Source organism: Phyllobates terribilis, unplaced genomic scaffold, assembly GCF_046119375.1.
Source record: "Phyllobates terribilis strain yellow unplaced genomic scaffold, ASM4611937v1 Scaffold_46__1_contigs__length_10046794, whole genome shotgun sequence".
Lineage (NCBI taxonomy): Eukaryota > Metazoa > Chordata > Amphibia > Anura > Dendrobatidae > Phyllobates > Phyllobates terribilis.
Genome location: NW_027362806.1, coordinates 5,215,519 through 5,240,482, shown reverse-complemented (window position 1 = coordinate 5,240,482; position 24,964 = coordinate 5,215,519). Strand labels below are relative to the sequence as shown.

Below are 24,964 nucleotides of genomic sequence, written 5' to 3'. Positions count from 1 at the left end.
CAATCACATGACGGGTTACCGATGGACGGGGTAAGTGACGCGCTTCCAGTGCGGCGCTGTTAAATGCCGCTGTCATAGATTGACAGTGGCATTTAACTGGTTAACAGCTGCGGTTGGATCATGATTCCACCCGCGGCTGTTGTGGGCACACGTCAGCTGTAATACTCAGCAGACATGTGCTCGGTTTAGTCCGGGCTCACCGCCAGAGCCCTCACTGAACCAGGGGTGATAGCCTGGGGCGTACTAATACACCCCAGGCTTTAAAGGGGTTAAGACCACCAAAATGTACATTCAAAGCAGAAAGAGAATTTACAATGTACCACTGCAATGAAAACGTCTTTTAAAGTAGGTTCCTCAGGTACCTGTATGTCCCATTGGTGCAGATTAGGCAGTGGGGCAGTAAGTATTGTGCCACATGTAATTTTGTAGTCTTTTTGCCCCCTTCAACGTGGCTGCCTCTCCCATCTCCTGCTCACCCAACTCCTCCACTCTGGAGCCCATGCACAGGTGCAAGGTAGCTGTTATAAGATGGCCACTGTCACCTGCTGAGACCTGCCTTTCTGTGTAGGCAAACTGTTCCAGCCTCGCCACCACTTCCCTCCTGCTAATCTTCCCTGCTCAATCTGTCTCCAGTGTGATGACTGTGGTGTCATCTTGGAGCTGAGAGCCTGCTTCTCCCACAGTCTCTGTGGCTTTTCTTGGTCATTTTTTCCCCTGGAGCAAAGCACCTCCACACTCAGAAAGTTATCTGGTAGATGTATGACAATTTTCAGGATGGTCATCAGGTCCAATATCGGATAAATAGCTAGATGCTCAGCAGGAGCTCCTACATGTGCTTGTTCACACATGTCGTTACGGTTGTTGCCCTCTTATTTGGTCTCCAGGGTGGATACACTGGACACCAACTTACTGTGTGAGTGGGGTAGTCGCGCAAGAGAATATTGCTACAATAAAAGGGACTGGCCATCTTCTTCGTTTGTTGCAGGGCAAGGAAAAGGCTGTATGGTTTACATTTTCATTTGTGGTAACTAACTTTTTGGGAAACTCAAGAGCAGAGTTGGTGTTATTTCTCCTCAAAACATATAAGGATCTTGGCAGTAACATGTCCTTAACGATTAATTTCTTACATTCTAGACTTTCTTCCATCAAACTGCGGAGTAGTGAGATGAAGATGGTGATGATGTAACCAAGATATTGAAGCTATGGAGAAAATATATCAAGGAAAATGGAATCCATAAATGCTTGCAGATTACTGTTGCATAATTTTAAGAGATGATCCAATGCAGCAATACAAGAAACAAGCAAAAAACAGTTGTCACTGAACGAGGACCAAGTTTTGTAGTGCAATTTCTGTAACTGTTTATAATTTGCAATAGTGTTTAGACAGGTTTTAGTTATTTGAATTGTTGCTAAGTTTTCTCTAAATAAATATCAGAAAATTGTCATAACAAAATATTCTGCATCTGTATATTTACAAAAAGAATAATGTCTCAAGGTACTGAAACTTTTATCATTAATTATATGTAGCAGTAAAAGGAAAACTCATTGTCCAATTTGAATTCAGGAGGTCAAACTCATTAAGAAATGGTTCAGTTCATAAAAGAACCTAACGACTTTTAAAAATATGTAAAACAGTGTTACATGATCTGAAAGGTCCTTGAGCTAGTCGGGTGGAAGGTTCTTCAGCTGCTCAGTCAGGACGTGCAGCCTCTGTACAGGTCCCGGTACCTTCTTCTCCTGCTCTGCACCAATCAGTTAGATAAGTGCAGAGCTGGAGGAGAGAGCAGTTCTCTCACTGATCAGTAAGGACACTGTCTCATTGTTCTCGGTCACATGAAGCTACCCCCAGTCTATAGGACACACTCACTTATTAGCAATATTTTTTCTTGCTAAAAGTGTGTCTTTTCAAGTAAAACATTTTCCAAATTAGGATATAAAAAAGGCTTCTCCCCTGTGTGACTTCTCTGATGTCTAACAGCAGCTGATTTCTGGTTAAAACATTTACCACATTCTGAACAGGAAAAAGGCTTCTCCCCTGTGTGACTTCTCTGATGTCTAACAACAGCTGATTTCTGTTTAAAACATTTCCCACATTCTGAACAGGAAAAAGGCTGCTCCCCTGTGTGACTTCTCTGATGAATAACAAGACCTTATTTCTGGTTAAAACATTTCCCACATTCTGAACAGGAAAAAGGTTTCTCCCCGGTGTGAATTCTCTTATGTCTAACAACATCTGATTTCTGGTTAAAACATTTCCCACATTCTGAAGAGGAAAAAGGCTTCTCCCCTGTGTGAGTTCTCTGGTGACTAAGAAGATTTGATTTCTTGTTAAAACATTTACCACATTCTGAACAGGAAAAAGGCATCTTCCCTGTGTGAGTTCTCTGGTGACTAAGAAGATTTGATTTCTTGTTAAAACATTTCCCACATTCTGAACAGGAAAAAGGCTTCTCCCCTGTATGAGTTCTCTTATGTGTAACAAGATTCAATTTCTGGTTAAAACATTTCCCACATTCTGAACAGTAAAAAGGCTTCTCCCCTGTTTGAATTCTCTGATGTGTAACAAGATGTGATTTCTGGTTAAAACATTTCCCACATTCTGAACAAGAAAAAGGCTTCTCACCTGTGTGAGTTCTCTGGTGCTTAACAAGATCTGATTTCTTGTTAAAACATTTCATACACTTGGAACAAGAAAATCTATTCTTTGCTGTGTGAATTCTTTGATGTTTAAGAAAAAAGTTTTTGAGGGGAAAACTATTTCCATACTCTGAACATGAAAATGGCTTCTTAGCTTTAGGAGCAGTTAGTTTTTTAATGCTTATTTTGTGACTTTGATTTTTTTTAGTAGTCGGTAATGAATCAGAAGACAGGACCTGTTTCAAAGGATCAGATGACACATCTTTGCTGTGAAGGGATGATGGTATATCTGGAGTAATGGCATTTCCTTCAATTGTATCCTGTGGGATCTCAAGCTCATCTGATTTGAAAATTGAAGATGTCAGCTGTCCCTCTGATCTCCTGGTACAGTCATCTAAGTAAAAAAAAATATTATATTTGAATAAAATATTCTTGAAATTTATATTTTTGAATATTTCTACATAAACTGTTGGTACAAATGGCAAGTTATGTAAAAATATTGAATTATTCACCTAGACAATGACAGTTCACAGTCTAAACTGTGAATGAACAAACAGCGGTGCTCAACTGTTTATTCATTCTGCCTCCCAAATATGAAATATGCGAAAATGATGCCAATAAAAATTTCTAGTCCTCTCACAAAAACACAAGCTCCCACTCAGGTCCATCATCTGTCAATGGAAAAACAGAGGTTTCCACATCATTAGTGGCTCAAAGGCTCTTGAAAAGCAACATGGCTTCAAGAAACCAATCCAGCAAAATCCGCTCTTCCAAAATCAAATATACTTCCTACTTAACTCAAATGTAAAGCACTACACCCTACTAAAGCTCATGCATAATGCCGGAAGCTGCCAGATACAGCCTTGCTCTCTGCTGGTTAAGTTCTCTCTGTGCAGCTCCCGTGTTGTGTATTTTCTTCTTAGTTTCTTCTTGTGATCCCAGCCTGTTTACTGACTCCTATTGTGTCTTCAGATTTTGTATTTTCTCTGCCCTCCTGGTTCTGATCCGGCCACCTGACTAGACTTCTTGTCATCTCACAAAACAGCAGGCTACACTGTAGCCAAAGCCTAGGGGTCTTTGTGCAAGTACAGATCCATGTAGAGGGGTTAAAGGGTGATGGGCAAAACTTTGACTATAGATAATAACACATCTAATGAAAAAAAAAAAAAAAGAGTAACTAGTGGTGAAACCTTTCTGGGGTAAATAGAGTATGTTTCTTGGTAGCTCCTGGCATTTTGAACTATAGTAAGGGCCAATATTTTCTATCAGATGAGTTTCAAGAAGAAATATACATTTAATGAGAACTTTTTATAATAGTGCAGAGCTGAGGTGTCTTAAATTTAGATCTTGGGCATTTGGAAGAGACAATGGAGACCTTTTTTTTTAAAGACTACCAGGGAGTTACAAACTCACATAAGTGAGGCAGGCCTATCCGACCATAATCAAACTACCATGGAGAATGAACCTGTAAAAAAAAGACAGAATTAAAAAAAAACAAAAACACGTTACTGTTAGAACCTTGCTGTTAGGTTTTTTTTCCTTTGCTGGTCACATGACCTTGTTGACCTATTTAATCCTGCTCCGCCCTTCTGGCTTTGCTGGACTTCATTGTATATCTACTTTCTAGCTAGCCTGTGCTCTGTATCTAGCTCTGTTAGTTTGCTTGGTCTACGGACCTCTATGTTCTATCTATTTTGTTTGTTCGTCTGTCTGCTACTATTTCTGTTAGGAGGTGTCCCATATTCCTCCCAGTCCTTAGTACTTGTAGGGATTCCCTCCCCACATCTATAGGTCTCCGTACAGACTAGATTAGGACTTTAGCAGGTCTGATCGCAGGATCAGGTTCCCTGTTACATCGTAGGGATTCAGCTGAGTCCTATAGTAGGGACAGATCTCCTCTCTTTCCTTAGCTTTGGTAGCAGAACATAACAGTAAGTCCAGCCTGCAAATTCTCTAAGGAAAGGTTTTTTTTTTTTTTTTTTTGTTCCATCATGGTGTCGGTTCAGGATTTGGCTAAACACCTGCAGGGACTCTCTCTGGAAGTGGCCAAGCTCCGTCAGCACGTGAGTAACTGTCCTGGAGCATATTTCTTGGAGCCTAAGGTATGTTTGCCGGATTTATTTTTTGGTGAACATCGAGAATTTTTTTCATTTAAAAATGCTTGCTTATTGTATTTTCGTTTGAGACCCAAGTCCTCTGGGGATGAATCCCAGCGCGTAGGGTTCATAATGTCACTTTTGCGCAAAGAGCCTCAGGAGTGGGCCTTTTCTTTGCAACCTAGTGATACATGCTTCAGATCAGTGGATAGTTTTTTTTCTGCTTTGGGGCTATTATATGATGATCCTGACCGTGTGGCATCAGCTGAGACTGAGTTGAGACGTTTAAAACAAGGATCAGGTAATGTGGAAAAATATTGTACTCATTTTCGTCGTTGGTCCACTCAAACAGGGTGGAACGATTCTGCTCTGAAAAGTCTATTTCTTGCTGGGCTCAGTGAAAGGGTTAAAGACCTGCTAATTGCTTATCCTACACCTGAGGATTTGCAACAGGCTATGCAATTAGCTATACGGGTGGATAGAAGACTGCGTGCTAGGGTTAATGAGAGCAAATCCTCTGCTATGTCAGTTTCTGGTTATGAGAATGTGTGTACTAACAGTGGTGAACCGATGGAGATTGGATCAGTGGCACCTCGCTCTCAAGAAAAAGACCGTCGTTTTTCGGAAGGCTTGTGTTTCTATTGCGGAAAATCTGGTCATTTGATTAAAGGCTGTGAGCTTCGTATGAAGAAAGAAAAAAAAATGGTCAGTCACGCCCGTATTGCCTGTTTAAATTCCAAGGGTATATTTTTAGCTGCTTCCACGATTGCTCAGGAAAAATTAATGGAATTTCGGGTGTTTGTTGATTGCGGGTCTACACTGAATGTAATTGATGGGGGATTCGTGGAAAAACTCAATTTAAAACCTGAACCTTTATCATCCCCCATTGCTGTGGTTTCTGTGGATGGCTCCCCTTTGAAGAATATTACTCTCAAGGTCAGTGAATTTCCTCTCACTATTAATGGTGTTCACCATGAGAAATTGGATTTGGTAGTGTTGAATAACTTGCCTTCTCCAGTAATATTGGGTTTGCCCTGGTTAAAATTTCACAATCCTGTACTGGATTGGTCTACCAGTGAAATTAAATCCTGGAGCCATAAATGTTATGACAAGTGTTGTAACGGGCGTATTGCAGCTTTGGATAGGGGAGAATTGCCTGTTCCTATTCAGGATTTTTGGAGAGTTTTTTCTGAGAAAGAATCGCAGGTTTTGCCTCCCCATAGAGACTATGATTGTTCTATTGAATTTGTCCCTGGAGCGATTCTTCCTAAAAGTCGTTTATTTAACCTTACTATTCCTGAGAGGAAGGCTTTGGAGGAATACATACAGACAAGTTTGGCCGCCGGTCACATTAGGCCCTCTAAGTCTCCTGTGGCGGTTGGATTTTTTTTTGTAAAAAAAAAGGACGGCGGTTTACGCCCTTCTCTGGATTTTCGTGAGATTAACAAAATTACGGTACGCAATCCTTACCCACTGCCATTGATTCCTGATCTGTTTAACCAGTTATTGGGGGCCAAGTGGTTCTCTAAAATTGACCTTAAGGGGGCATACAATCTGTTGCGCATGAAGGAGGGTGATGAATGGAAGACTGCTTTTAACACTCCTGTGGGTCATTTTGAGAATCTGGTTATGCCTTTTGGTCTTACTAATGCTCCTGCATTTTTTCAGAATCTGATTAATGACATCCTTAGACCTTTGATCGGTAAAAATGTGGTTGTGTATTTGGATGACATTTTGATTTATTCGCCAGATCTGGAGTCTCATTGGCGGAGCGTGCGTGAGGTATTACAGTTATTAATGGACAATTCGCTTTTTGCTAAACTGGAGAAATGTGAGTTCGCTGTACAGAGAATTAGTTTTTTGGGCTACATTATCTCCAGCAAAGGTTTTGAGATGGATCCGGTTAAGGTTCAGGCTGTGCAGGAATGGCCTAGGCCTATTGGTTTGAAATCGATACAGAGGTTTTTGGGTTTCGCCAATTACTATAGAAAATTCATAAAAAATTTTTCTAGTATTGTCAAACCTCTGACTGATCTCACCAGGAAAGGTGCTGATGCGGTTCAGTGGTCTTCTGAGGCCATTGAAGCTTTTGTGTATCTCAAGGAGAGGTTCACCTCTGCTCCCATCCTTATGCAGCCTGATGTTACTAGGCCGTTTTTGGTTGAGGTTGATGCTTCCTCTGTGGGGGTTGGCGCAGTATTGTCTCAGGATAACGGGGATGGATTACATCCCTGTGCCTTTTTTTCAAAAAAATTTTCGGAGACTGAATTGAATTACGATATTGGTAATCGGGAATTATTGGCTATTAAACTCGCATTTGAACACTGGCGCCACTTCTTGGAAGGTGCGGAATTTCCCGTTCAGGTTCTTACGGATCATAAAAATCTGATATATCTTGATGCTGCCAAGCGCCTGAATGCCCGTCAGGCTAGGTGGGCACTGTTTTTCTCGCGGTTTAATTTCTCCGTTACTTACATCCCTGGTACTAAGAATGTTAAGGCGGATGCCTTGTCTCGCAGTTTTTCTCCCATAGTCGGTGCTGAGAAAGAGGAAAACATTTTACAAGAAGGTGTTGTGATAGCTGCTTTAGACTCCGTTTTGGAAGATGAGATTCTTAAAGCTCAGGAGAATGCCCCATCTAACACTCCTCATGGGAGGTTGTTTGTGCCTGGGACCTTTAGGAGAGATTTGTTTGTTGAGTGTCACGAATCTCGGTTGGCAGGTCATCCCGGAATCTCTGAGACCAAGAGACTGGTGGGTCGCAGTTTTTGGTGGCCTGGATGGCAGAAGGAAGTCATTAAGTGGGTGCGCCAATGTACTATATGTGCTAGATCTAAGTCCTCACATACTCCTGCTGCGGGGTTACTTTGTCCTTTGGAGGTCCCCAGTGCTCCTTGGACACATTTGGCTATGGACTTTATAACTGACCTTCCCCCCTCTGAGGGTTTTACTGTCATCTGGGTGGTCGTGGACCGTTTTAGCAAGATGTGTCACTTGGTTCCCTTCGTCAAACTGCCCTGCGCTAAAACTCTCGCTAAGGCCTTTGTCAAGGAAATTGTCAGACTTCATGGCGTTCCTACTGACATTGTTTCTGATAGGGGTCCTCAGTTCGTGGCTCGTTTTTGGCGTGCCTTTTGTGACAGGTTGGGAATTCATTTGTCGTTTTCGTCCGGATATCATCCTGAATCTAATGGCCAGACAGAAAGGAAAAACCAGGATGTTGAGCAGTTCTTGCGTTGTTTTGTGGCAGACAATCAAGAGGGGTGGTCTGAGTTTCTGCCACTTGCCGAATTTGCTCTGAACAATCATACATCTTCTTCTGCTGGTTGTTCGCCTTTTTTTTGTTGTTCTGGGAGACATCCGTCGTTTGGGTCGTTCTCCAAGTTGGGATCTGCCGTGCCTGAGGAGGAGAATTTTTCCGGTGATTTGGAAAGAGTTTGGACGGATGTGCGTGGTAATCTTCAGGAGGCCAACAGAAAATCTAAAGACTACTTTGATAGGAAACGACAGGAGGTTTTGTTCGCTGTTGGTGACATGGTTTGGTTGTCCTCTAGGAATCTGCGGTTGAGGATTCCTTCTAAGAAATTGGGTCCCAAGTTTGTAGGGCCCTTTAAGGTGCTTCAGGTTGTCAACCAATCTGCTGTTAGGTTGGAGGTTCCTACCTCCTGGAGAATTAATCCGGTCTTTCATGTCTCTCTGTTAAAAAAAGCTGTTGTGTCGGATGGTGACGCCTCTGCCTCTGTTCCTCCGGTGGTGGAGGACGGGGAATATGAAATTTCTCGCATCCTTGACTCTAGACGGTATAGAGGTAGTTTGCAGTATCTTGTGGCCTGGAAAGGTTTCGGACCCGAGGATAACTCTTGGGTGAGGTCAGATGATGTTTCCGCGTCCAGACTTATCAGAGCGTTTCACAGGAGATTTCCTGATAAGCCTGGTCCTAGGGGATCCGGAGGATCCTCTTAGAAGGGGGGGTACTGTTAGAACCTTGCTGTTAGGTTTTTTTTCCTTTGCTGGTCACATGACCTTGTTGACCTATTTAATCCTGCTCCGCCCTTCTGGCTTTGCTGGACTTCATTGTATATCTACTTTCTAGCTAGCCTGTGCTCTGTATCTAGCTCTGTTAGTTTGCTTGGTCTACGGACCTCTATGTTCTATCTATTTTGTTTGTTCGTCTGTCTGCTACTATTTCTGTTAGGAGGTGTCCCATATTCCTCCCAGTCCTTAGTACTTGTAGGGATTCCCTCCCCACATCTATAGGTCTCCGTACAGACTAGATTAGGACTTTAGCAGGTCTGATCGCAGGATCAGGTTCCCTGTTACATCGTAGGGATTCAGCTGAGTCCTATAGTAGGGACAGATCTCCTCTCTTTCCTTAGCTTTGGTAGCAGAACATAACAGTTACATCCCCAACAAGAACGTATGTTTAGGGGGGAAAACTCCAACACTAAACCAGAGTTGCACTTATTTATGGTGGACCATTGGAGCTACTATGAGTCCTGACCAGAAGAGTAGAGAAAGTATTAGTGCTCCCCATTTCAGGATAGATTGTATCTGAATTCTTTAGGATCGATAATATAATTTATGACGTGGAGTGAATCCATGAAACCAGGGCTCAACTCATGCTAAATTATCTCCTACAGGCATGAATAAATGTATATTACAGCCATCAGCCATGCACAGTTTAGAGATATATTATGGTACAGGTGTAATGTTTTTTGTATACTTCATCGCGATTCTATTTGAAGTTATTTGGTTTAAAATTAAATTGAAAAGTCAGGATAAAGGGAAACTCTGTTGTTATTGTACAGAAATTCACACTTGGCCCTCACTGCATGTTTAAAGTTGTCAATCGCAAAAGCAAGGTTTGGTTACAAAGACTGGACCTGGTCTTGTAGGGACCATATGAGCACATTCAGCGGCACAGAAGGGAGAGAAGGTAGATTCATCCAATAAGATATCAGGATTCTAGGAAGCCAACAGCATCATTACACTCCGCTTTCTCTCACAGGCACATCATAATATATATCTTCAAGTGATTTTCTAACTTGTTAGCACTTTCTACATATGCTGTCATTTGGATTGGTAATTTACAGATCTGGGCAGATAAGAGTCAGGATCTTCTCATTTCAGTTGGTAGGTGGATCTTCCAGGTTGTAAGTTCTATAGAAAAGGGGTTTCAATGCCCAAAGTCATTTGAACAGTTTTTGGTGGAGGACAATGTATTGGTCTAGATGCAAAATGGTGATCACACGATTGTGATATGGCCTGACTACATGACCGGTAAATGAGCCTGTGACTGAGAAGAATCTGTGACTTCTCTGCATTTAGTGGTTACTACTCACCTGGACTGCTATCTGTAGGGATCTCCTCTTTACACCGCTCATCACCCCTCACATATGTTTCTGTAGTATTAATATGGGTCAGATCTTCACCCTGAAACAAATATTGTACAAGTCACAGACAGATGGAGAAGTCACACCTATGATCAGCTCTAATCCACCGTTCGCATTACACAAGTATAAACCATATAATACTGGTGGATAAACCAAGAACGAACACAAGACCTTCACAGCCGTATACACATCATAGGGGAGATCTCATGAAACCTTCTCTCCATCTACCTGATGATCCTGAGGAATATTGGGATCTTCTTGTTTACAGTCCTGTTGTAAAAGAGGACGTGGACATCTCTCTGGTGTTGTCCTCTTACTGGATAGATCTGGAGAAAACACATACAGGGACTGAATTCATTCTTTAAATATGGATAATTATAGGCCGTGTGTATTCAGTCCTGTCTATTACCTGGTGATGTGAGGGGCTGGGGAACCTCCATCATGATGTCATTGTACAGATCTTTGTGTCCTTTTAAATACTCCCACTCCTCCATGGAGAAATAGACGGTGACGTCCTGACACCTTATAGGAACCTGACACATACAATGATAGAGTTATCCCTCCGATCCCTTCATAGCTTTACTGTAAAATGTCCCAGCATTCCTAGCAGTGTCACCTCTCCAGTCAGCAGCTCAATCATCTTGTAGGTGAGATCTAGGATCTTCTGGTCATTGATGTCCTCATGCATCAGGGGGTGAGGTGAAAGCTCCGTGATTGGGCTCAGGGTTCTTTCCCATCCCTCAGACAAAAAGTCCTGACAGCGCTCACTAGAGGTCTTCTTCACTACTATGTAATCCTGGTTATAGAGAGACACATTAATACATCTCACTATAGACATTTCCAGAGTCCTCACCTCTCCAGTTCTGTCCATCTGTTATTCCTATAGATAAGAATGATGTAATGTGACATCATCAGAATCTCTCACCTCTCCAGTAAACCAGAAGAGGATCTCTAGGGTGAGGTGTAATAGGGTGAGGTGTAATATCTGCTCCGCCATTTTGTCTCTGTCCATATTCATCTTTGATGGGTAAATCAGGAAAATTCTCTTACATAGAAGATATTCACTGAGAGGATCCGATATTGTAGAGACCTGAATGAGAAGTTGAACTGATGTAACGTCATAAATATCCTGTGTAATAATACAATTACTGGAGATAATAAGGGAAACATTTGAGGAGATTTATGTTTTACAGTATCTAGTTTTCTTCTTTACATCTACTAATAAAACCTATATATTTTAGGCCACAGACAACAAGCAGTTTCTTCCACAGAATCTGCAGGTGAATACCTTTCTCATAGACTCATCTTCCTTATTTTTAATTCTTATCTAATTTACCGACACTGGAATCGGCATTAGCGATACTGCAGGAGATATTCATTACACGTGACATGAGAAATAACTACTTCATGTTGAGGACGAAATCTTCATCTTCAACTACGGCTCTATAAACGTATTTGGCCAGAGTCGGCCACTGACTACATCACTATATGTTTCCCGTCTTCACCAGACTGTCAACTTCTATAACGTTAGATCTCAGGTCTGATTGACACACAAAAGTTTGAGGCATTTATAAAAGCTTGTTTGGAAGAACACCAAGATAGGAGTTATTTGATACCAAAGTCTCCATGTACAGTGTTTTATGGGGTTTATTTCTGGCCTTAGGATTTCCTATATGACAAGAAAAACTCCATAAAAAAGCAGATATTAAAATCAGAAATAGCAGGAATGATCCGGCGTATGAGGCTATAAACTTGAGTAAAACATAGCTTTTATTGAGCCATTAAAATATGTTGCTAGCACCATAATAAGTCTTAGTGCACAGAAGGATCACAGCTGTCTCGACCTGCGTGTTTCGACGTGCAGACTTAATCATGGTCTGTTTGAACTGTGGACTAGTGAGTAGTGTTGAGCGAGCACTAAAATGCTCGGGTGCTCGAAGCTCGGGCCGAGCTCGCCGTGATACTCGGGTGCTCGACCCGAGCAACGAGCCCAATGTTAGTCTATGGGAGACCCGAGCATTTTTGCGGCGGCACCCCCGGCAGTCTTTTAAAAGCCTAACAAGTGCCCAAAACGATAGTGACAGTGCTCAAATTACATGGGGACAGCATGCGGATCGCCCCAGGAAGCATTTCTGACCCCCAGGTCACTGCTATCAACAACATGGTCAGAGGTATTAAGCCACTTTTAAGGGCTCACAATAAAATGTTCAAAAACGAAACTGAAACTGCTTTCCTGTGAAATATGTTAAGGAAGTTCCTTTCCAGAGTAAAGACTTGTGTATAAGGTAAAATAAATAACCCCAAAAAAATACTCCTCCACACCTTGGGCTATGTTGACAAGTAGCATTTTTTATGTGTTTTTGCACTTTTGTATTGCTTTCAACCGTTACAAATGCATTCACAGGGAAATGTCATTTTAACATTTTACAACCTCATATGGCCATGTGCTATGTGACACATGCATACAGTGCTGAAAAGACATGGGAACAGCATGGGGAAGACCCCTGGAAGCATCTCTGAAACCCAGGTCACTGCCTAAAAGTGTGCCCATCAGAAGTCATCCTTGCCGCATCAGAAGATGCAGACTTGCAACTATCCCCGTGCAAGTCCTTGTCCCAGGGCAGTGTTCAATTGTACCTCCCCCATTCCTTGCAATGCAAGCGCAAATATGCAGCCAACCACCCACCCACCCGCAGGCTGAAATACTATGCTGCTAGCTTGCACTTGAAATGGGGCCTTTTAGTTTGAAGGAGGCCGAGGCTGGTCACTACCTCATGGCTGCTTCGGCAGCGAGGTATCCATACTCAGTTCCCAGCCGCCCGGCGGCCGGGTGTCCATGCTCGATCCCCAGCCACCCCTATTTCTCCTGTCACCTTCCCACACACTTTTCTTACCCTTGCCTGCTTTAGGGCAGCATTGGACGAGCCCACCAGAGAACCAGCATGATGATGATGATAGAAGTTAGCATCTGCTTTGTTTTCTTGGAATGCAAGCGTAAGTGTGCAGCCTGCCACCCACCCACCCCCAGGCTGTTATACCATACTGCTTGCTTGCACTTGAAATGGGGCCTTTTAGTTTGGAGGAGGTCGAAGCTGGCCACTACCTCATGGCTGCTTCGGCAACGAGGTATCCATACTCAGTCCCCAGCCGCCCCTATTTGTCCCGGTGTGCCTTATACATAAGATTAAGCGCGCATACCAAAACATTACCTGTGCCCTCCCCAGGGCATTTAGTGGGAAGGACAGCCTATTCCGCTGTAGTGTGTGCATGCCAAACCCCTGTTCATGGTACATGCGAAGATGCCTCCCACCCTTCACCTGTCGTTGCAGACTTGCAACTATCCCCGTTCAAGTCCTTGTCCCAGGACAGTGTTCAATTGTACCTCTCCCATTCCTTGCAATGCAAGCGCAAGTATGCAGCCTGCCACCCACCCACCCCCATACTGCATGCTTGCACTTGAAATTAGGCCTTTTAGGCATGTGGAGGCGGAATCTGGCCACCAAGTCATGGCTGCGTTGGCGGCCTGGTATCCATACTCAGTCTCCAGCCGCCCGGCGGCCGGATGTCCACACTCAGTCCCCAGCCACCAGGGGGGGCCCGGGTGTCCATACTCGGTCCCCAGCCGCCCCTCGTCCGGGTGTCCACACACGGTCCCCAGCCGCCTGGGGGCAGCCGGGTGTCCATAAAAGGTCCCCAGCCGCCCCTATTTCTCCTGTCAACTTCCCCCCACACACTTTTCTTAGCCTGGCCTGCTATAGGGCAGCATTGGATGAGCCCACCAGAGAACCAGACTCCTCCGGTGGGCCCTGGCTTCTCCATCAGGGGAGTTGAGAGTGCCATGGTGAGAAGCATGATGATGATGATAGAAGTTAGCATCTGCTTTGTTTTCTTGGAATGCAAGCGCATGTATGTAGTAGCGGCTAGGCCTGAGGTGGTCAGCGTTTTGGCGCATATCCTACCTCCTCCGAGGATTGCTAGATGTTTTCCTGCTACTATCCCAGTTCTATGACTCCCGTTAAAACAAAGCTTCAGGTGATAAATGATGGATGAGGTGGTGGCAAAGGAGAAAGAGCAGGAGGAACAGGGACCATTCACATCAATATCAGGCCAGTCAACCACATATGTCTTGTAGGATATGTTTCTGTAACAAAAGGAGCGGTTCGGCTACACAGTTATAGGGCATACAGTGAGTGCAATGCCTACCAAAAATTTCGAGGCACTCAAATGCCCCTTGGAAATGACATGGAGGTCAGAGGGCCTTAACTAAACTGTTTTTTCCATTTATAGCAACTGGGTCTCCTGTACACTGTTGGCCTAAGCAATGAATGGAAGGCTTTCCAAAAATTATGAGGAACTGCAATGCCCCTTGAAACAGACGTGGATTACAGCATACTAAAAACCTTCTACCCATTATTGGGGAGTGGGTCTCCCTTAGTTTTCGCCTTTGCATTGAAAAGCAAAAGCTGACTAAAATTAGGAGGAAATGCAATGCCCGTTGGAAGAGTCGTGGAGGTTAGAGGTAATTAAAAACAACATTTCAATGCCCTTTGGAAGAGCTGTGGAGTTCAGAGTGGCTTAAGAAGATGCTTTTAATGCCCATTTGAAGAGACATGGAGGTCACAGTAGCTTAACAAGATGGTTTTAATGCCCCTCGGAAGAGATGTGGAGGTCACAGTAGCCTAACAAGACGGTTTTAATGCCCCTCGGAAGAGACGTGGAGGTCACAGTAGCTTAACAAAATGGTTTTAATGCCCCTTGGAAAAGTGGTGGAGGTCACAGTAGCTTAACAAGATGGTTTTAATGCCCCTTGGAAAAGTGGTGGAGGTCGCAGTAGCTTAACAAGACGGTTTTAATGCCCCTCGAAAGAGACGTGGAGGTCACAGTAGCTTAACAAGACGGTTTTAATGCCCCTCGGAAAAGTGGTGGAGGTCGCAGTAGCTTAACAAGACGGTTTTAATGCCCCTTACAAGAGCCATACAGTACAGCATCTTAAAAACATTATTCCCATTATTGGGGAGTGGGTCTCCCATAGTCTTTGCTTAAGCCTTCCAAGCAAAAGCTGCCAAAAATTAGGACGGACGAACTTGCAATGCCCCTTACAAGAGCCATGCAGTACAGCATATTACAAACATTATTCCCATTATTGGGGAGTGGGTCCCCCATAGTCTTTGCTTATGCCTTCCAAGCAAAAGCTGCCAAAAATTAGGAGGAAATGCAATGCCCGTTCGAAGAGTCGTGGAGGTTAGAGGTAATTAAAAACAACATTTCAATGCCCCTTGGAAGAGCCGTGGAGTTCAGAGTGGTTTAACAAGGCGCTTTTAATGCCCCTCAGAAGAGACGTGGAGGTCCCAGTAGCTTAACAAGACGGTTTTAATGCCCCTTGGAAAAGTAGTGGAGGTCACAGTAGCTTAACAAGACGGTTTTAATGCCCCTCGGAAGAGACGTGGAGGTCACAGTAGCTTAATAAGACGGTTTTAATGCCCCTCGAAAAAGTGGTGGAGGTCACAGTAGCTTAACAAGACGGTTTTAATGCCCCTTACAAGAGCCATACAGTACAGCATCTCGAGAATATTATTCCCATTATTGGGGAGTGGGTCTCCCACAGTCTTTGCTTATGCCTTCCAAGCAAAAGAAGACAAAAATGAAGACGGAGGAATTTTCACTAATGGCAACACAGACCACGGTCACCCTGGTGGTATAGTGGTGGTGGAGGCTGAGGATAAGGAGAAGAACATAAAACAGCCGAAATGAGGAAGCGTATACCCATGTGTGGGTATGAAGCGGTGCATGTGAATACACCTCCCGAAATAACACAGTGGATTTGACTTTATGTTACTCTGCTGTCATTTGGTGGTGATGAGAAGTCTGGCCCAATCCAGCCCTTGTTCATTTTGATAAGGGTCAGCTTGTCAGCATTATCAGTTGACAGGCGAGTTCACTTATCAGTTATAATTCCCCCAGAGGCACTAAAAACACGCTCCGATAACACGCTAGCGGCAGGGCAGGCCAGGACCTCCAAGCTATACAGAGCGAGTTCATTCCAAGTGTCCTGCTTGGATACCCAATAATTAAAAGGCACAGATGAATCACAGGGGACGCTGGTACGGTCGGCAAGGTACTCCCTCACCATCTTTTGAAACTTTCCACTCCTTGTGAGAGTACCCCGCGCCTCAGGGTCTGTCCGAAGGGAGGGTCTGAGAAAACTGTTCCAGAACATTGACAGTGTTCCCCTGCCTCTGCTGGATTGGAGTTGCCTCTCTCTCGCTTGTACGCCTTGGTTGGGCAACGAACTGTGACCTCTGCCGCTAGCGTGTTCAGATGGGAATTTTTTTAACAGTTCTGCAGCAGGGGCCTTCTGGTACTACCCCATTTTTATAGACCTCTCCACCTCAGGAATAAGAGAGTGAAAGTTCGACCGATATGGCTTCTTGATCCATCCCATCACACTCTGGCTGCAATGCCTTCTCTTTAATTCTCTGCAGAGAGCGTTGCACAAGACAGACAAGTGGAATGCTGACGCTAATGATGGCGTCATCGCCACTCACCATCTTGGTGGACTCCTCAAAGTTTGTCAAGATGGTACATAAGTCAGACATCCAGGTCCACTCCTGAGGTCTTATGTGTGGAGTCTGACCTGAATATCGACGGCCTTGTTGCAGCTGGTACTCCACAACTGCTCTCTTCTGCTCACAAATCCTTTGCAACATGTGGAGGGTAGAGTTCCAACGTGTGGGGACATCACACACCAGTCGGTGCGACGGAAGCTGCAAACGCTGCTGCAACACAGCAAGGGCGGCGGAAGCTGTAGCCGACTTGCGAAAATGAGCTGACAGGCGGCGTACTTTGATGAGCAGATCTGGCAACTCGGGGTACGATTTAAAAAACCGCTGAACCACGAGGTTGAGCACATGAGCCAGGCATGGTACGTGTGTGATCTCGCCTCGCCTCAGAGCCGCCACCAGGTTACGGCCATTGTCACACACGAGCATGCCTGGATGTAGGTTCAGCGGTGTCAGCCACAGATCTGCCTGCTCTTTCACAGCTGTCCACAACTCACAAGCAGTGTGAGGTTTCTCACCTAAGCTTATGAGTTTCAGCACAGCCTGTTGCCGCTTGGCGGAGGCAGTACTGCAGTGCTTCCAGCTTGTAACTGATGTGGTGATATCTGAGATGGAGGCTAAACATGAGGAGGAGGAGGAGGATGATGCGCAGGAGCTGTACACTGTGGGGGCAACTCTGACTGACATAGGGCCCGCAATCCTCGGTGTAGGGAGGATGTGTTCTGTCCCAAGGTCCGACTGGGTCCCGGCTTCCACTATGTTTACCCAGTGTGCCGTCAGGGAGATGTACCGTCCCTGGCCACAAGCACTTGTCCACGTGTCCGTTGTCAGGTGGACTCTCCCAGTAACTGCGTTGTTGAGGGCACGGCAGATGTTTTGGGACACGTGCTTGTGTAGTGAAGGGATGGCACACCGGGCAATATAGTGTCGGCTGGGGACCGAGTACCGAGGGACGGCCACCGCCATAAGGTTGCGGAAGGATTCCGTCTCCACCAGCCTAAAAGGCAGCATTTCCAACGCAAGCAGTCGTGAAATGTGCGAATTTAGGACTCTGGCCTGTGGGGCGTTAGCTGCGAATTTCCGCTTTCGTTCAAAGGTCTGGGATATGGACAATTGAATGCTGCGGTGGGACGTGGACGTGGACGTTGATGCTGTTTCTTGAGAAACTGCCATAACAAGTGAAGACTGAGAGGAGGGGGCATCTTTGCATGCAGTATGGACAGGGGATTGCCTTGCACACACAACAGGGGGTTCTATTGCACGCACAACAGCGGAAGAAGCAGTGGTGACACCCGCTGACACTGGTCGTGGACCCTGGGGTTCGCTCCACATAGTCAGGTGCTTTGCTGCCATGTGCCTGATCATGCTGGTGGTGGTCAAGCTTGTAGTTTTGTCACCCCTGCTGATGCTGGCCTGCCAGGTGGTACAAATGGCCTTTTTGGGGTTATCAGCAGAGTCTTTAAAAAAATTCCAGACTCTGGAAGACCTACAGGTTGTACTGGCAACGTCCATCGTGTTGTTGTTACGGGGAACTGTTGCCTGCCTTCTGTGTGCGGCCACCACACTGCTTCTTCCTGCCTGTTGGGGTACTCTGGCTCCATCACCCTGTGTGCTGCTGGCCTCGCTCTGCGTGTCCTCCTGACACGTTGGGTCAGTTACTAGATCATCCACCACCTCCTCCTTTTCCACTTGCGCACCACGATCCTCCTCCTCACTTCCTGGCAATTGTGTCTCGTCATCGTCCACCTCTTGTGACAAATTGCCAGCGTCGACTTCCTGTGGCCGTGGCTGTTCAAATATTTGGGCATCACTACATGGGATCTCCTCTTCCACCACTTCAAGCGGAGCAGGCAAGTGGCACAAATCTGGAAATGGACCAGTGAACAGCTCTTCAGAGTGTCCAAGTGTGGGATCAGTTGCTGTGTGATGACACTCGGCATGGTGGGAGGAAGGAGCATCACGGTGAGGAGGAGTATGCGGTTGATACTCACGGCTACTAAGAGTTGACCGTGTGGAAGACAGACCGAAGGTGGTGGTGCCCAGGTAACTGGAAGTATTATCTGCTATCCAATTAATAACCTGTTCACACTGATCAGTTCGCAATACTGGTGTTGTTCTGTGCTTCCCTAGTAATTTGGTCAAGAAGTGGGAGCGAGAAGATGTGGCTGTTGGTTGTGGCACATTTTCACCTTGGCCACAGCCCCATCCTCTGCACGCACCATCACCAGAACGTCCAGTTCCACGTCCCTTGCCACGTGCCTTGCCCATTGTAAAGGAAGTAAAATAGCTTACACTCGCACTATCAATGGAAAAAGGGTAATAAAAAGTAGATTAGAACCGTGGAAGAGGAAAACCACAGTTCTATTTCTCTAGCCTACACCCGACTCTTTTAAACAATCTGAAAAATCAGGGAGACACTATTAGTTTTTTTTTTACGGCATAAAATGCCAAAAGCAGGATAATAGAGATTTTTTTACCGTGGAACAGCAAAACCACAGTTATAATTTACTGGTGTATACCAGACTTTTTTAAATATATATATTTGCGGTTGAACAGTGAGCGACACACTCAAACTGTTTTTTTTTAGATACAAATGGCCCAAAAGTGGATAATACAGAGGTTTGAACCGTGGAACTGCAAAACCACACTTCTGTTTCTCTGGCCTACACCAGACTATTTTCAACAGATATATTTGTGTCTGAAAAATCAGGGAGACACTATTAGTTTTTTTTACGGCAAAAAATGCCAAAAGCAGGATAATAGAGATTTTTTACCGTGGAACAGCAAAGCCACAGTTATAATTTACTGGTGTATACCAGACTTTTTTAAATATATATATTTGCGGTTGAACAGTGAGCGACACACTCAAACTGTTTCTTTTTTAGATACAAATGGCCCAAAAGTGGATAATGCAGAGGTTTGAACCGTGCAACTGCAAAACCACACTTCTGTTTCTCTGGCCAACACCAGACTATTTTCAACAGATATATTTGTGCCTGAAAAATCAGAGACACACTTTTTTTATTTTATTTTTTTTTTTGGGGGGGGGGGGGGGACACCAAAAGGTTAATAAGACGGGTATTTGTACAGTGTGAAGGAGGAAAAAAAAAAGAGGACTTAGATGAAAAAAAATGGATTTTTCCTGGCCCCCGAGACCTGGAGTTAAGTCCAGCAATTTCAGCAACAGGAGCACACAGGACTGTAATACAGCGTTTGCTGGTATAACCACTGCGTCTCCTATACAGCCTGCCTGCCTGCCTGATATCTGGGATGGATATTAGTCCTGAGAAGGACTGTTTGTTTGATCTGGCAGCCTTTACAGACCCTACACTAACTATTTCGCAGTATATATCTCTCCCTAAATCAGCAGCGCTGTCCCTACACTGTCTGATCCCAGCCGTTCGTGTCCAAGATGGCGGCACCCGGTTTTAAATACTCGAGGTGTCGCTGTGCGGCCAGCCAATCAATGTAATGCCCACAACCAACATGACTGCGGCATTACAGTGACTGGCTGGCAGTCCCTGCATGTTCATTGGCTCTGTAAAGAGCGCCAAACATGCAGGGCAGAGACCCGAGCTCCCGCCCGAGTAACCCGGAAGTGCTCGGTGCTCGCCGAACATCCCGAGTAGCGTGATGCTCGGGCGAGTACGGAGCAGTGTCGAGCATGTTCGCTCAACACTACTAGTGAGCATATAAAGGTAGGTTGTAATTAAAGAAAAGTTATCATGTGCTCACTAGTCTCGGAGGTCAGTATGATTGGCATAGACAAAAGTTAAATAAAAACGTTAGTGACACACATATATTATTATCCTCTAAAATTAATATCATTGATATGTAGAAAAAATAAAAATATTTGTGATACAAATATAGAATAAATATAAATACTAGAGATATACCATGTCCAAGCTGTAAACAAAACTGTCTTTAATATTGTAGTATTAGATCCTATCTAAAGGGTACTCGGGTTTCTAACATAAAAATGCAATATGATCCCTATTTATCAGTTTGCGTCTATGGTCTCCCTCCTTGGATAGGTCTATATACTTTTTCTATGCCTTGAAATTTCAGTGCTGAATCTTCCCCTTTATGGAACATTTGGAAGTTTCGACACTGCTGAAATATTTGTGGCCAAAGGATTAACCGCATCAGGTATGTCTTCTAATCCGAAGTTTTAAAGGGACGGTAGTACAACCAATGTATTGGATGTTACATGTAATACATTCAACAAGGTATATAACCAAGGGTGTGCTGCAATTAATAAAGTCATGTATTTTGTACATACGATTATTATGCAGTGAGATAAAAATCCTTTTCACTGCATTTTACACAGGGCTGTGGAGTCGGAGTCGTGGAGTCGGAGCCCATTTTGGTGGAGTCGGAGTCGGTATAAAATGGACCGTAGTAGTAGTTCAATGCAGTAGTTCAATGCAGTTTGTGGGGAATTTTTTTCATAAGCATTTGGGAAAGAAATGAAATGTCCTATAAATGTCTATCCTATTCCTGATCAAAGGTTCTAGACTTTTAGCTGAGATTAATCTGTGCTACAGTAAATTTATCACTTAAACATGAGCGGGTATGAGGGAGTCGGAGACATGCAAATTGAGGAGTCGGAGGTTTGGTTTACCGACTCCACAGCCCTGGTTTTACAGCGGTTTGCTCCGCATTTGAAAAAAACACTAAGGTTTAACCAGGTAGTAGATTCAGAGTATGCTTTTCACTTTTCAGGAAAAGACCGGGGGACAGGATGGTACCCAGCGTGGGTGCTTTCTTAGCCACAAATCAAATATCATTGGTAAGAATTTTATTAAGCCCCATATCCTGGTGTAACATTAGTATTTCTCTATAATGGACACCACTTTGTTATACGGCGGACTATAAGTTGTAGAGAATGTTACACTGGAAGTTTCACATCCCAAATATTTTTTTCGTCCCTTATTTTTGAGAAGATCCTTACGCTCTAGGCTCAATACCATTTTGTATGCTTTTTTAAGATTCCAATCAGGATAACCTCTTTTTGCCAATCTGTCACAAACTTCTCTGGCCTCCATATCAAAAGCAATATTATCCGTACAATTTTGTTTCGCCCTAATTAATTCCCCATATGGAATATTGCGCTTGATATGCAGGGGGTGGCAAGAATTGGCCTGCAGAATACTATTACTGGCAGTCTCTTTTCTATAGGGTATTATTTTTACTGTATTGAGATATTTATCACCGTTCAATTTAAGATCCAAATAATGTATTTCTCTAGGATCAAACTAATGTGGGAATCTCAAATTGAAATCATTGTTGAGATTTTCTGCAAATTTCAACGCCTCCTCCTGTGTGCCTCCCCACATGAGGAGGAGGTAGTCGATAAATCGACCGTACCATATGATTTTGGGGCTGTAAATATTGCTCTCATTGTAAATGTGTTGCTCCTCCCATTTGGATATTATTACATTAGCCAATGACGGTGAAAATTTGCTACCCATACTTACTCCCCTCCTTTGTAAAAAAAAAAAACTGATTGTCAAAGCAGAAATAATTATCATCCAGAAGAAATTTAACTGACATGATAATGAAATCTTTAATTCCTACTGTATGCGTAGCATTGGTATCCAAGTGATAGCTCAGGCTAGTTAATGCTACACTGTGTGGTATGGATGGATATAGAGCTATAACATCGCATGATAGCCGGTGATAATTTTCTTGCTATAGAAAAATCTTCATATACAGTAGCCAAAAATTTAGAGTCCCTAATGTAGCTGGGGAGGGGATATCTTGCATTAGTGGTTGTAGATAGAAATCTATCCATGCACCCAGTCTCTCTCCCATAGAACCTATGCCCGCTAATATTGGTCTGAGTGGTGGTGGAAATATGTTTTTGTGGATCTTAGGAAATGAATGATATATACAGTACAGACCAAAAGTTTGGACACACCTTCTCATTTAAAGATTTTTCTGTATTTTCGTGACTGAAAATTGTACATTCACACTGAAGGCATCAAAACTATGAATTACCACATGTGGAATTATATACTTAACAAAAAAGAATGAAACAACTGAAAATAAGTCTTATATTCTAGGTTCTTCAAAGTAGCCACCTTTTGCTTTGATGACTGCTTTGCACACTCTTGGCATTCTCTTGATGAGCTTCAAGAGGTAGTCACCGGAAATGGTGACACTTAAAACTAGCAAAATTACAAGCTGAATGGCTTGTCATAGAAGTATATAAACAGATCTAAACAATCATGCTGCTGAAAAATTGATACAGTCACTACTTTTCCTCAATCCTGTACCTAAACAAAGCTGATACTGCCTAGTCACGGATGTTGGCACCCCGAGAAATGCCAATGGTGCCGCCACTCACCGGTGGGTGTCCCTCAGAAACCCTAGTTAATTCTGATATATATATTAAAAAGTACACTGATACATTAAATAGAACCAGATATGTCTCAAGGCATATATAAAAGAAAGGGTTTGGTACTCATCAGAGAATGGTTCAATAATCTGCCTCAATGCGTATCCCCAACAGCTTCATCAGGAGGCTTGAAACAGGGATGATAATCCATGATGTTCAGCATAGTGTGCCTAATAGCCAGGTGTCCATGTATAAATATCTCACTTCATCCAAACCCCTCCCCAGACTAGGAGACCCATTCCCATTCCTAAAGGTGAATTGTCATAGGATATATAGAATGGAGTCTGTCTACAATAATGTACTGCGCTACTTCTCATGAGCTAAAGGTCCGATAATGTCCATCCCCTAGTGTGCATGCCCGGAAGTGCCGCGCTTCACACTGAAACGCCGGTAAACGGATTAACGCTGCACCACTCGTACCCTAGACTGCGCATGCCTGTAGTTACGTGTTCCACGCCAGAGAGCATAATGGCCTATATGTGTCCGGACCATCATCCTTGTCAGTAGATAGGCTGCGATTACAGTTAGAGTGAGCCGGAGAATTCATTGTATACAGTATCTCATATTGTAGATTTCACCTTGTAATCTCCCTGTTCTGCATTTTGTTGCTATAATTATCACAAGTCCCCCATATCAGGGACATAAATAATTATATTGGTTACTTCAGCCTGGTGTTTGTCTATGTGTTGTATCCGGTCACATGATTACAGGGGCATAATGGGGGCATTACACTGTGTGGGGGCATTATACATCCTGCATAAGGGGTATAATGGGGGCATTACACTGTGTGAGGGCATCATACATACTGCATAAGGGGCATAATGGGGGCATTACACTGTGTGGGGGCATCATACATCCTGTATAAGAGGCATAATGGGGGCATTACACTGTGTGGGGGCATCATACACCCTGCATAAGGGGCATAATGGGGGCATTACACTGTGTGGGGGCATCATACATACTACATAAGGGACATAATGGGGGAATTACACTGTGGGGGGGCATCATACATACTGCATAAGGGGTATAATGGGGGCATTACACTGTGTGGGGGCATCATACACCCTGCATAAGGGGCATAATGGGGGCATTACACTGTGTGGGGGCATCATACATACTGCATAAGGGGTATAATGGGGGCATTACACTGTGTGGGGGCATCATAAATCCTGCATAAGGGGCATAATGGGGGCATTACACTGTGGGGGCATCATACATTCTGCATAAGGGACATAATGGGGACATTACATTGTGTGGGGGCATCATACATACTGTATAAGGGGCATAATGGGGGCATTACACTGTGTGGGGGCATCATACATACTGCATAAGGGGCATAATGGGGGCATTACACTGTGTGGGGGCATCATACATCCTGCATAAGGGGCACAATGGGGGCATTACACTGTGGGGGGTCCTGTTCTATGAGAACAATACGTTTCCTCCCTTCCTGTCTCCATAGTTGGGTCGTATGTATCTATTACAGGAAACAGAACAGAAACCTTATGATTCTTATAAAGGGGCAACACAAGACCCCCAAAGAGTCTCCGTGCTGAAGGGGTTAATGCCCCCTGCGCCCAGTAATGGGGTCTCCACATACCTCCACCTGCAGAGCCGCCACCACATATATGGCTATTGTGTGCACACAGGAGCTGTGATGAGGTCACAGGAGGGGAGGAGTCAGGGGTCACATGATCAGGGGCCTCAGTGGATGCAGGACTCTGCTGTGCTGGTTGTCATGGTGCTGGATGAAGTTGTCTATTGGCTATAGAGATAGATTAGATAGTGTGTCTCTCCATAACCAGGATTACACAGTAGTGAAGACCTCTAGTGAGCGCTGACATGACTGTAAACAAGATCCCAATGTTCCTCAGG

At 44.2% G+C, this 24,964-nt stretch overlaps 1 protein-coding gene across 1 annotated transcript; it reads right to left on the bottom strand.

Moving 5' to 3' along the window:
* Positions 1-1,232: 1,232 nt before the first annotated feature.
* Positions 1,233-24,750, bottom strand: LOC141191458 (uncharacterized). Its single transcript, XM_073661350.1, has 7 exons — positions 24,690-24,750; positions 11,052-11,216; positions 10,743-10,922; positions 10,536-10,659; positions 10,355-10,452; positions 10,076-10,166; positions 1,233-3,031 (listed from the first exon to the last, which is right to left on the bottom strand). The coding sequence occupies exons 2-7, from the start codon at positions 11,142-11,144 to the stop codon at positions 2,151-2,153; spliced, it is 1,467 nt and encodes a 488-aa protein (XP_073517451.1). The 5' UTR covers positions 11,145-11,216; positions 24,690-24,750; the 3' UTR covers positions 1,233-2,150.
* Between the last annotated feature and the right edge of the window lie 214 nt (positions 24,751-24,964).

Bases quoted from the DNA above. Each gene is read 5' to 3' on its own strand.
- LOC141191458 (XM_073661350.1), bottom strand. From the start codon at position 11,144: ATGAATATGGACAGAGACAAAATGGCGGAGCAGATATTACACCTCACC. The intron at 10,923-11,051 runs GTGAGAGATTCT...CTCTATAACCAG, and splicing joins TCTTCTGGTTTACTGGAGAG to GATTACATAGTAGTGAAGAA. The intron at 3,032-10,075 runs GTGAGTAGTAAC...TTTTTTACTTAG, and splicing joins CCCTACAGATAGCAGTCCAG to ATGACTGTACCAGGAGATCA.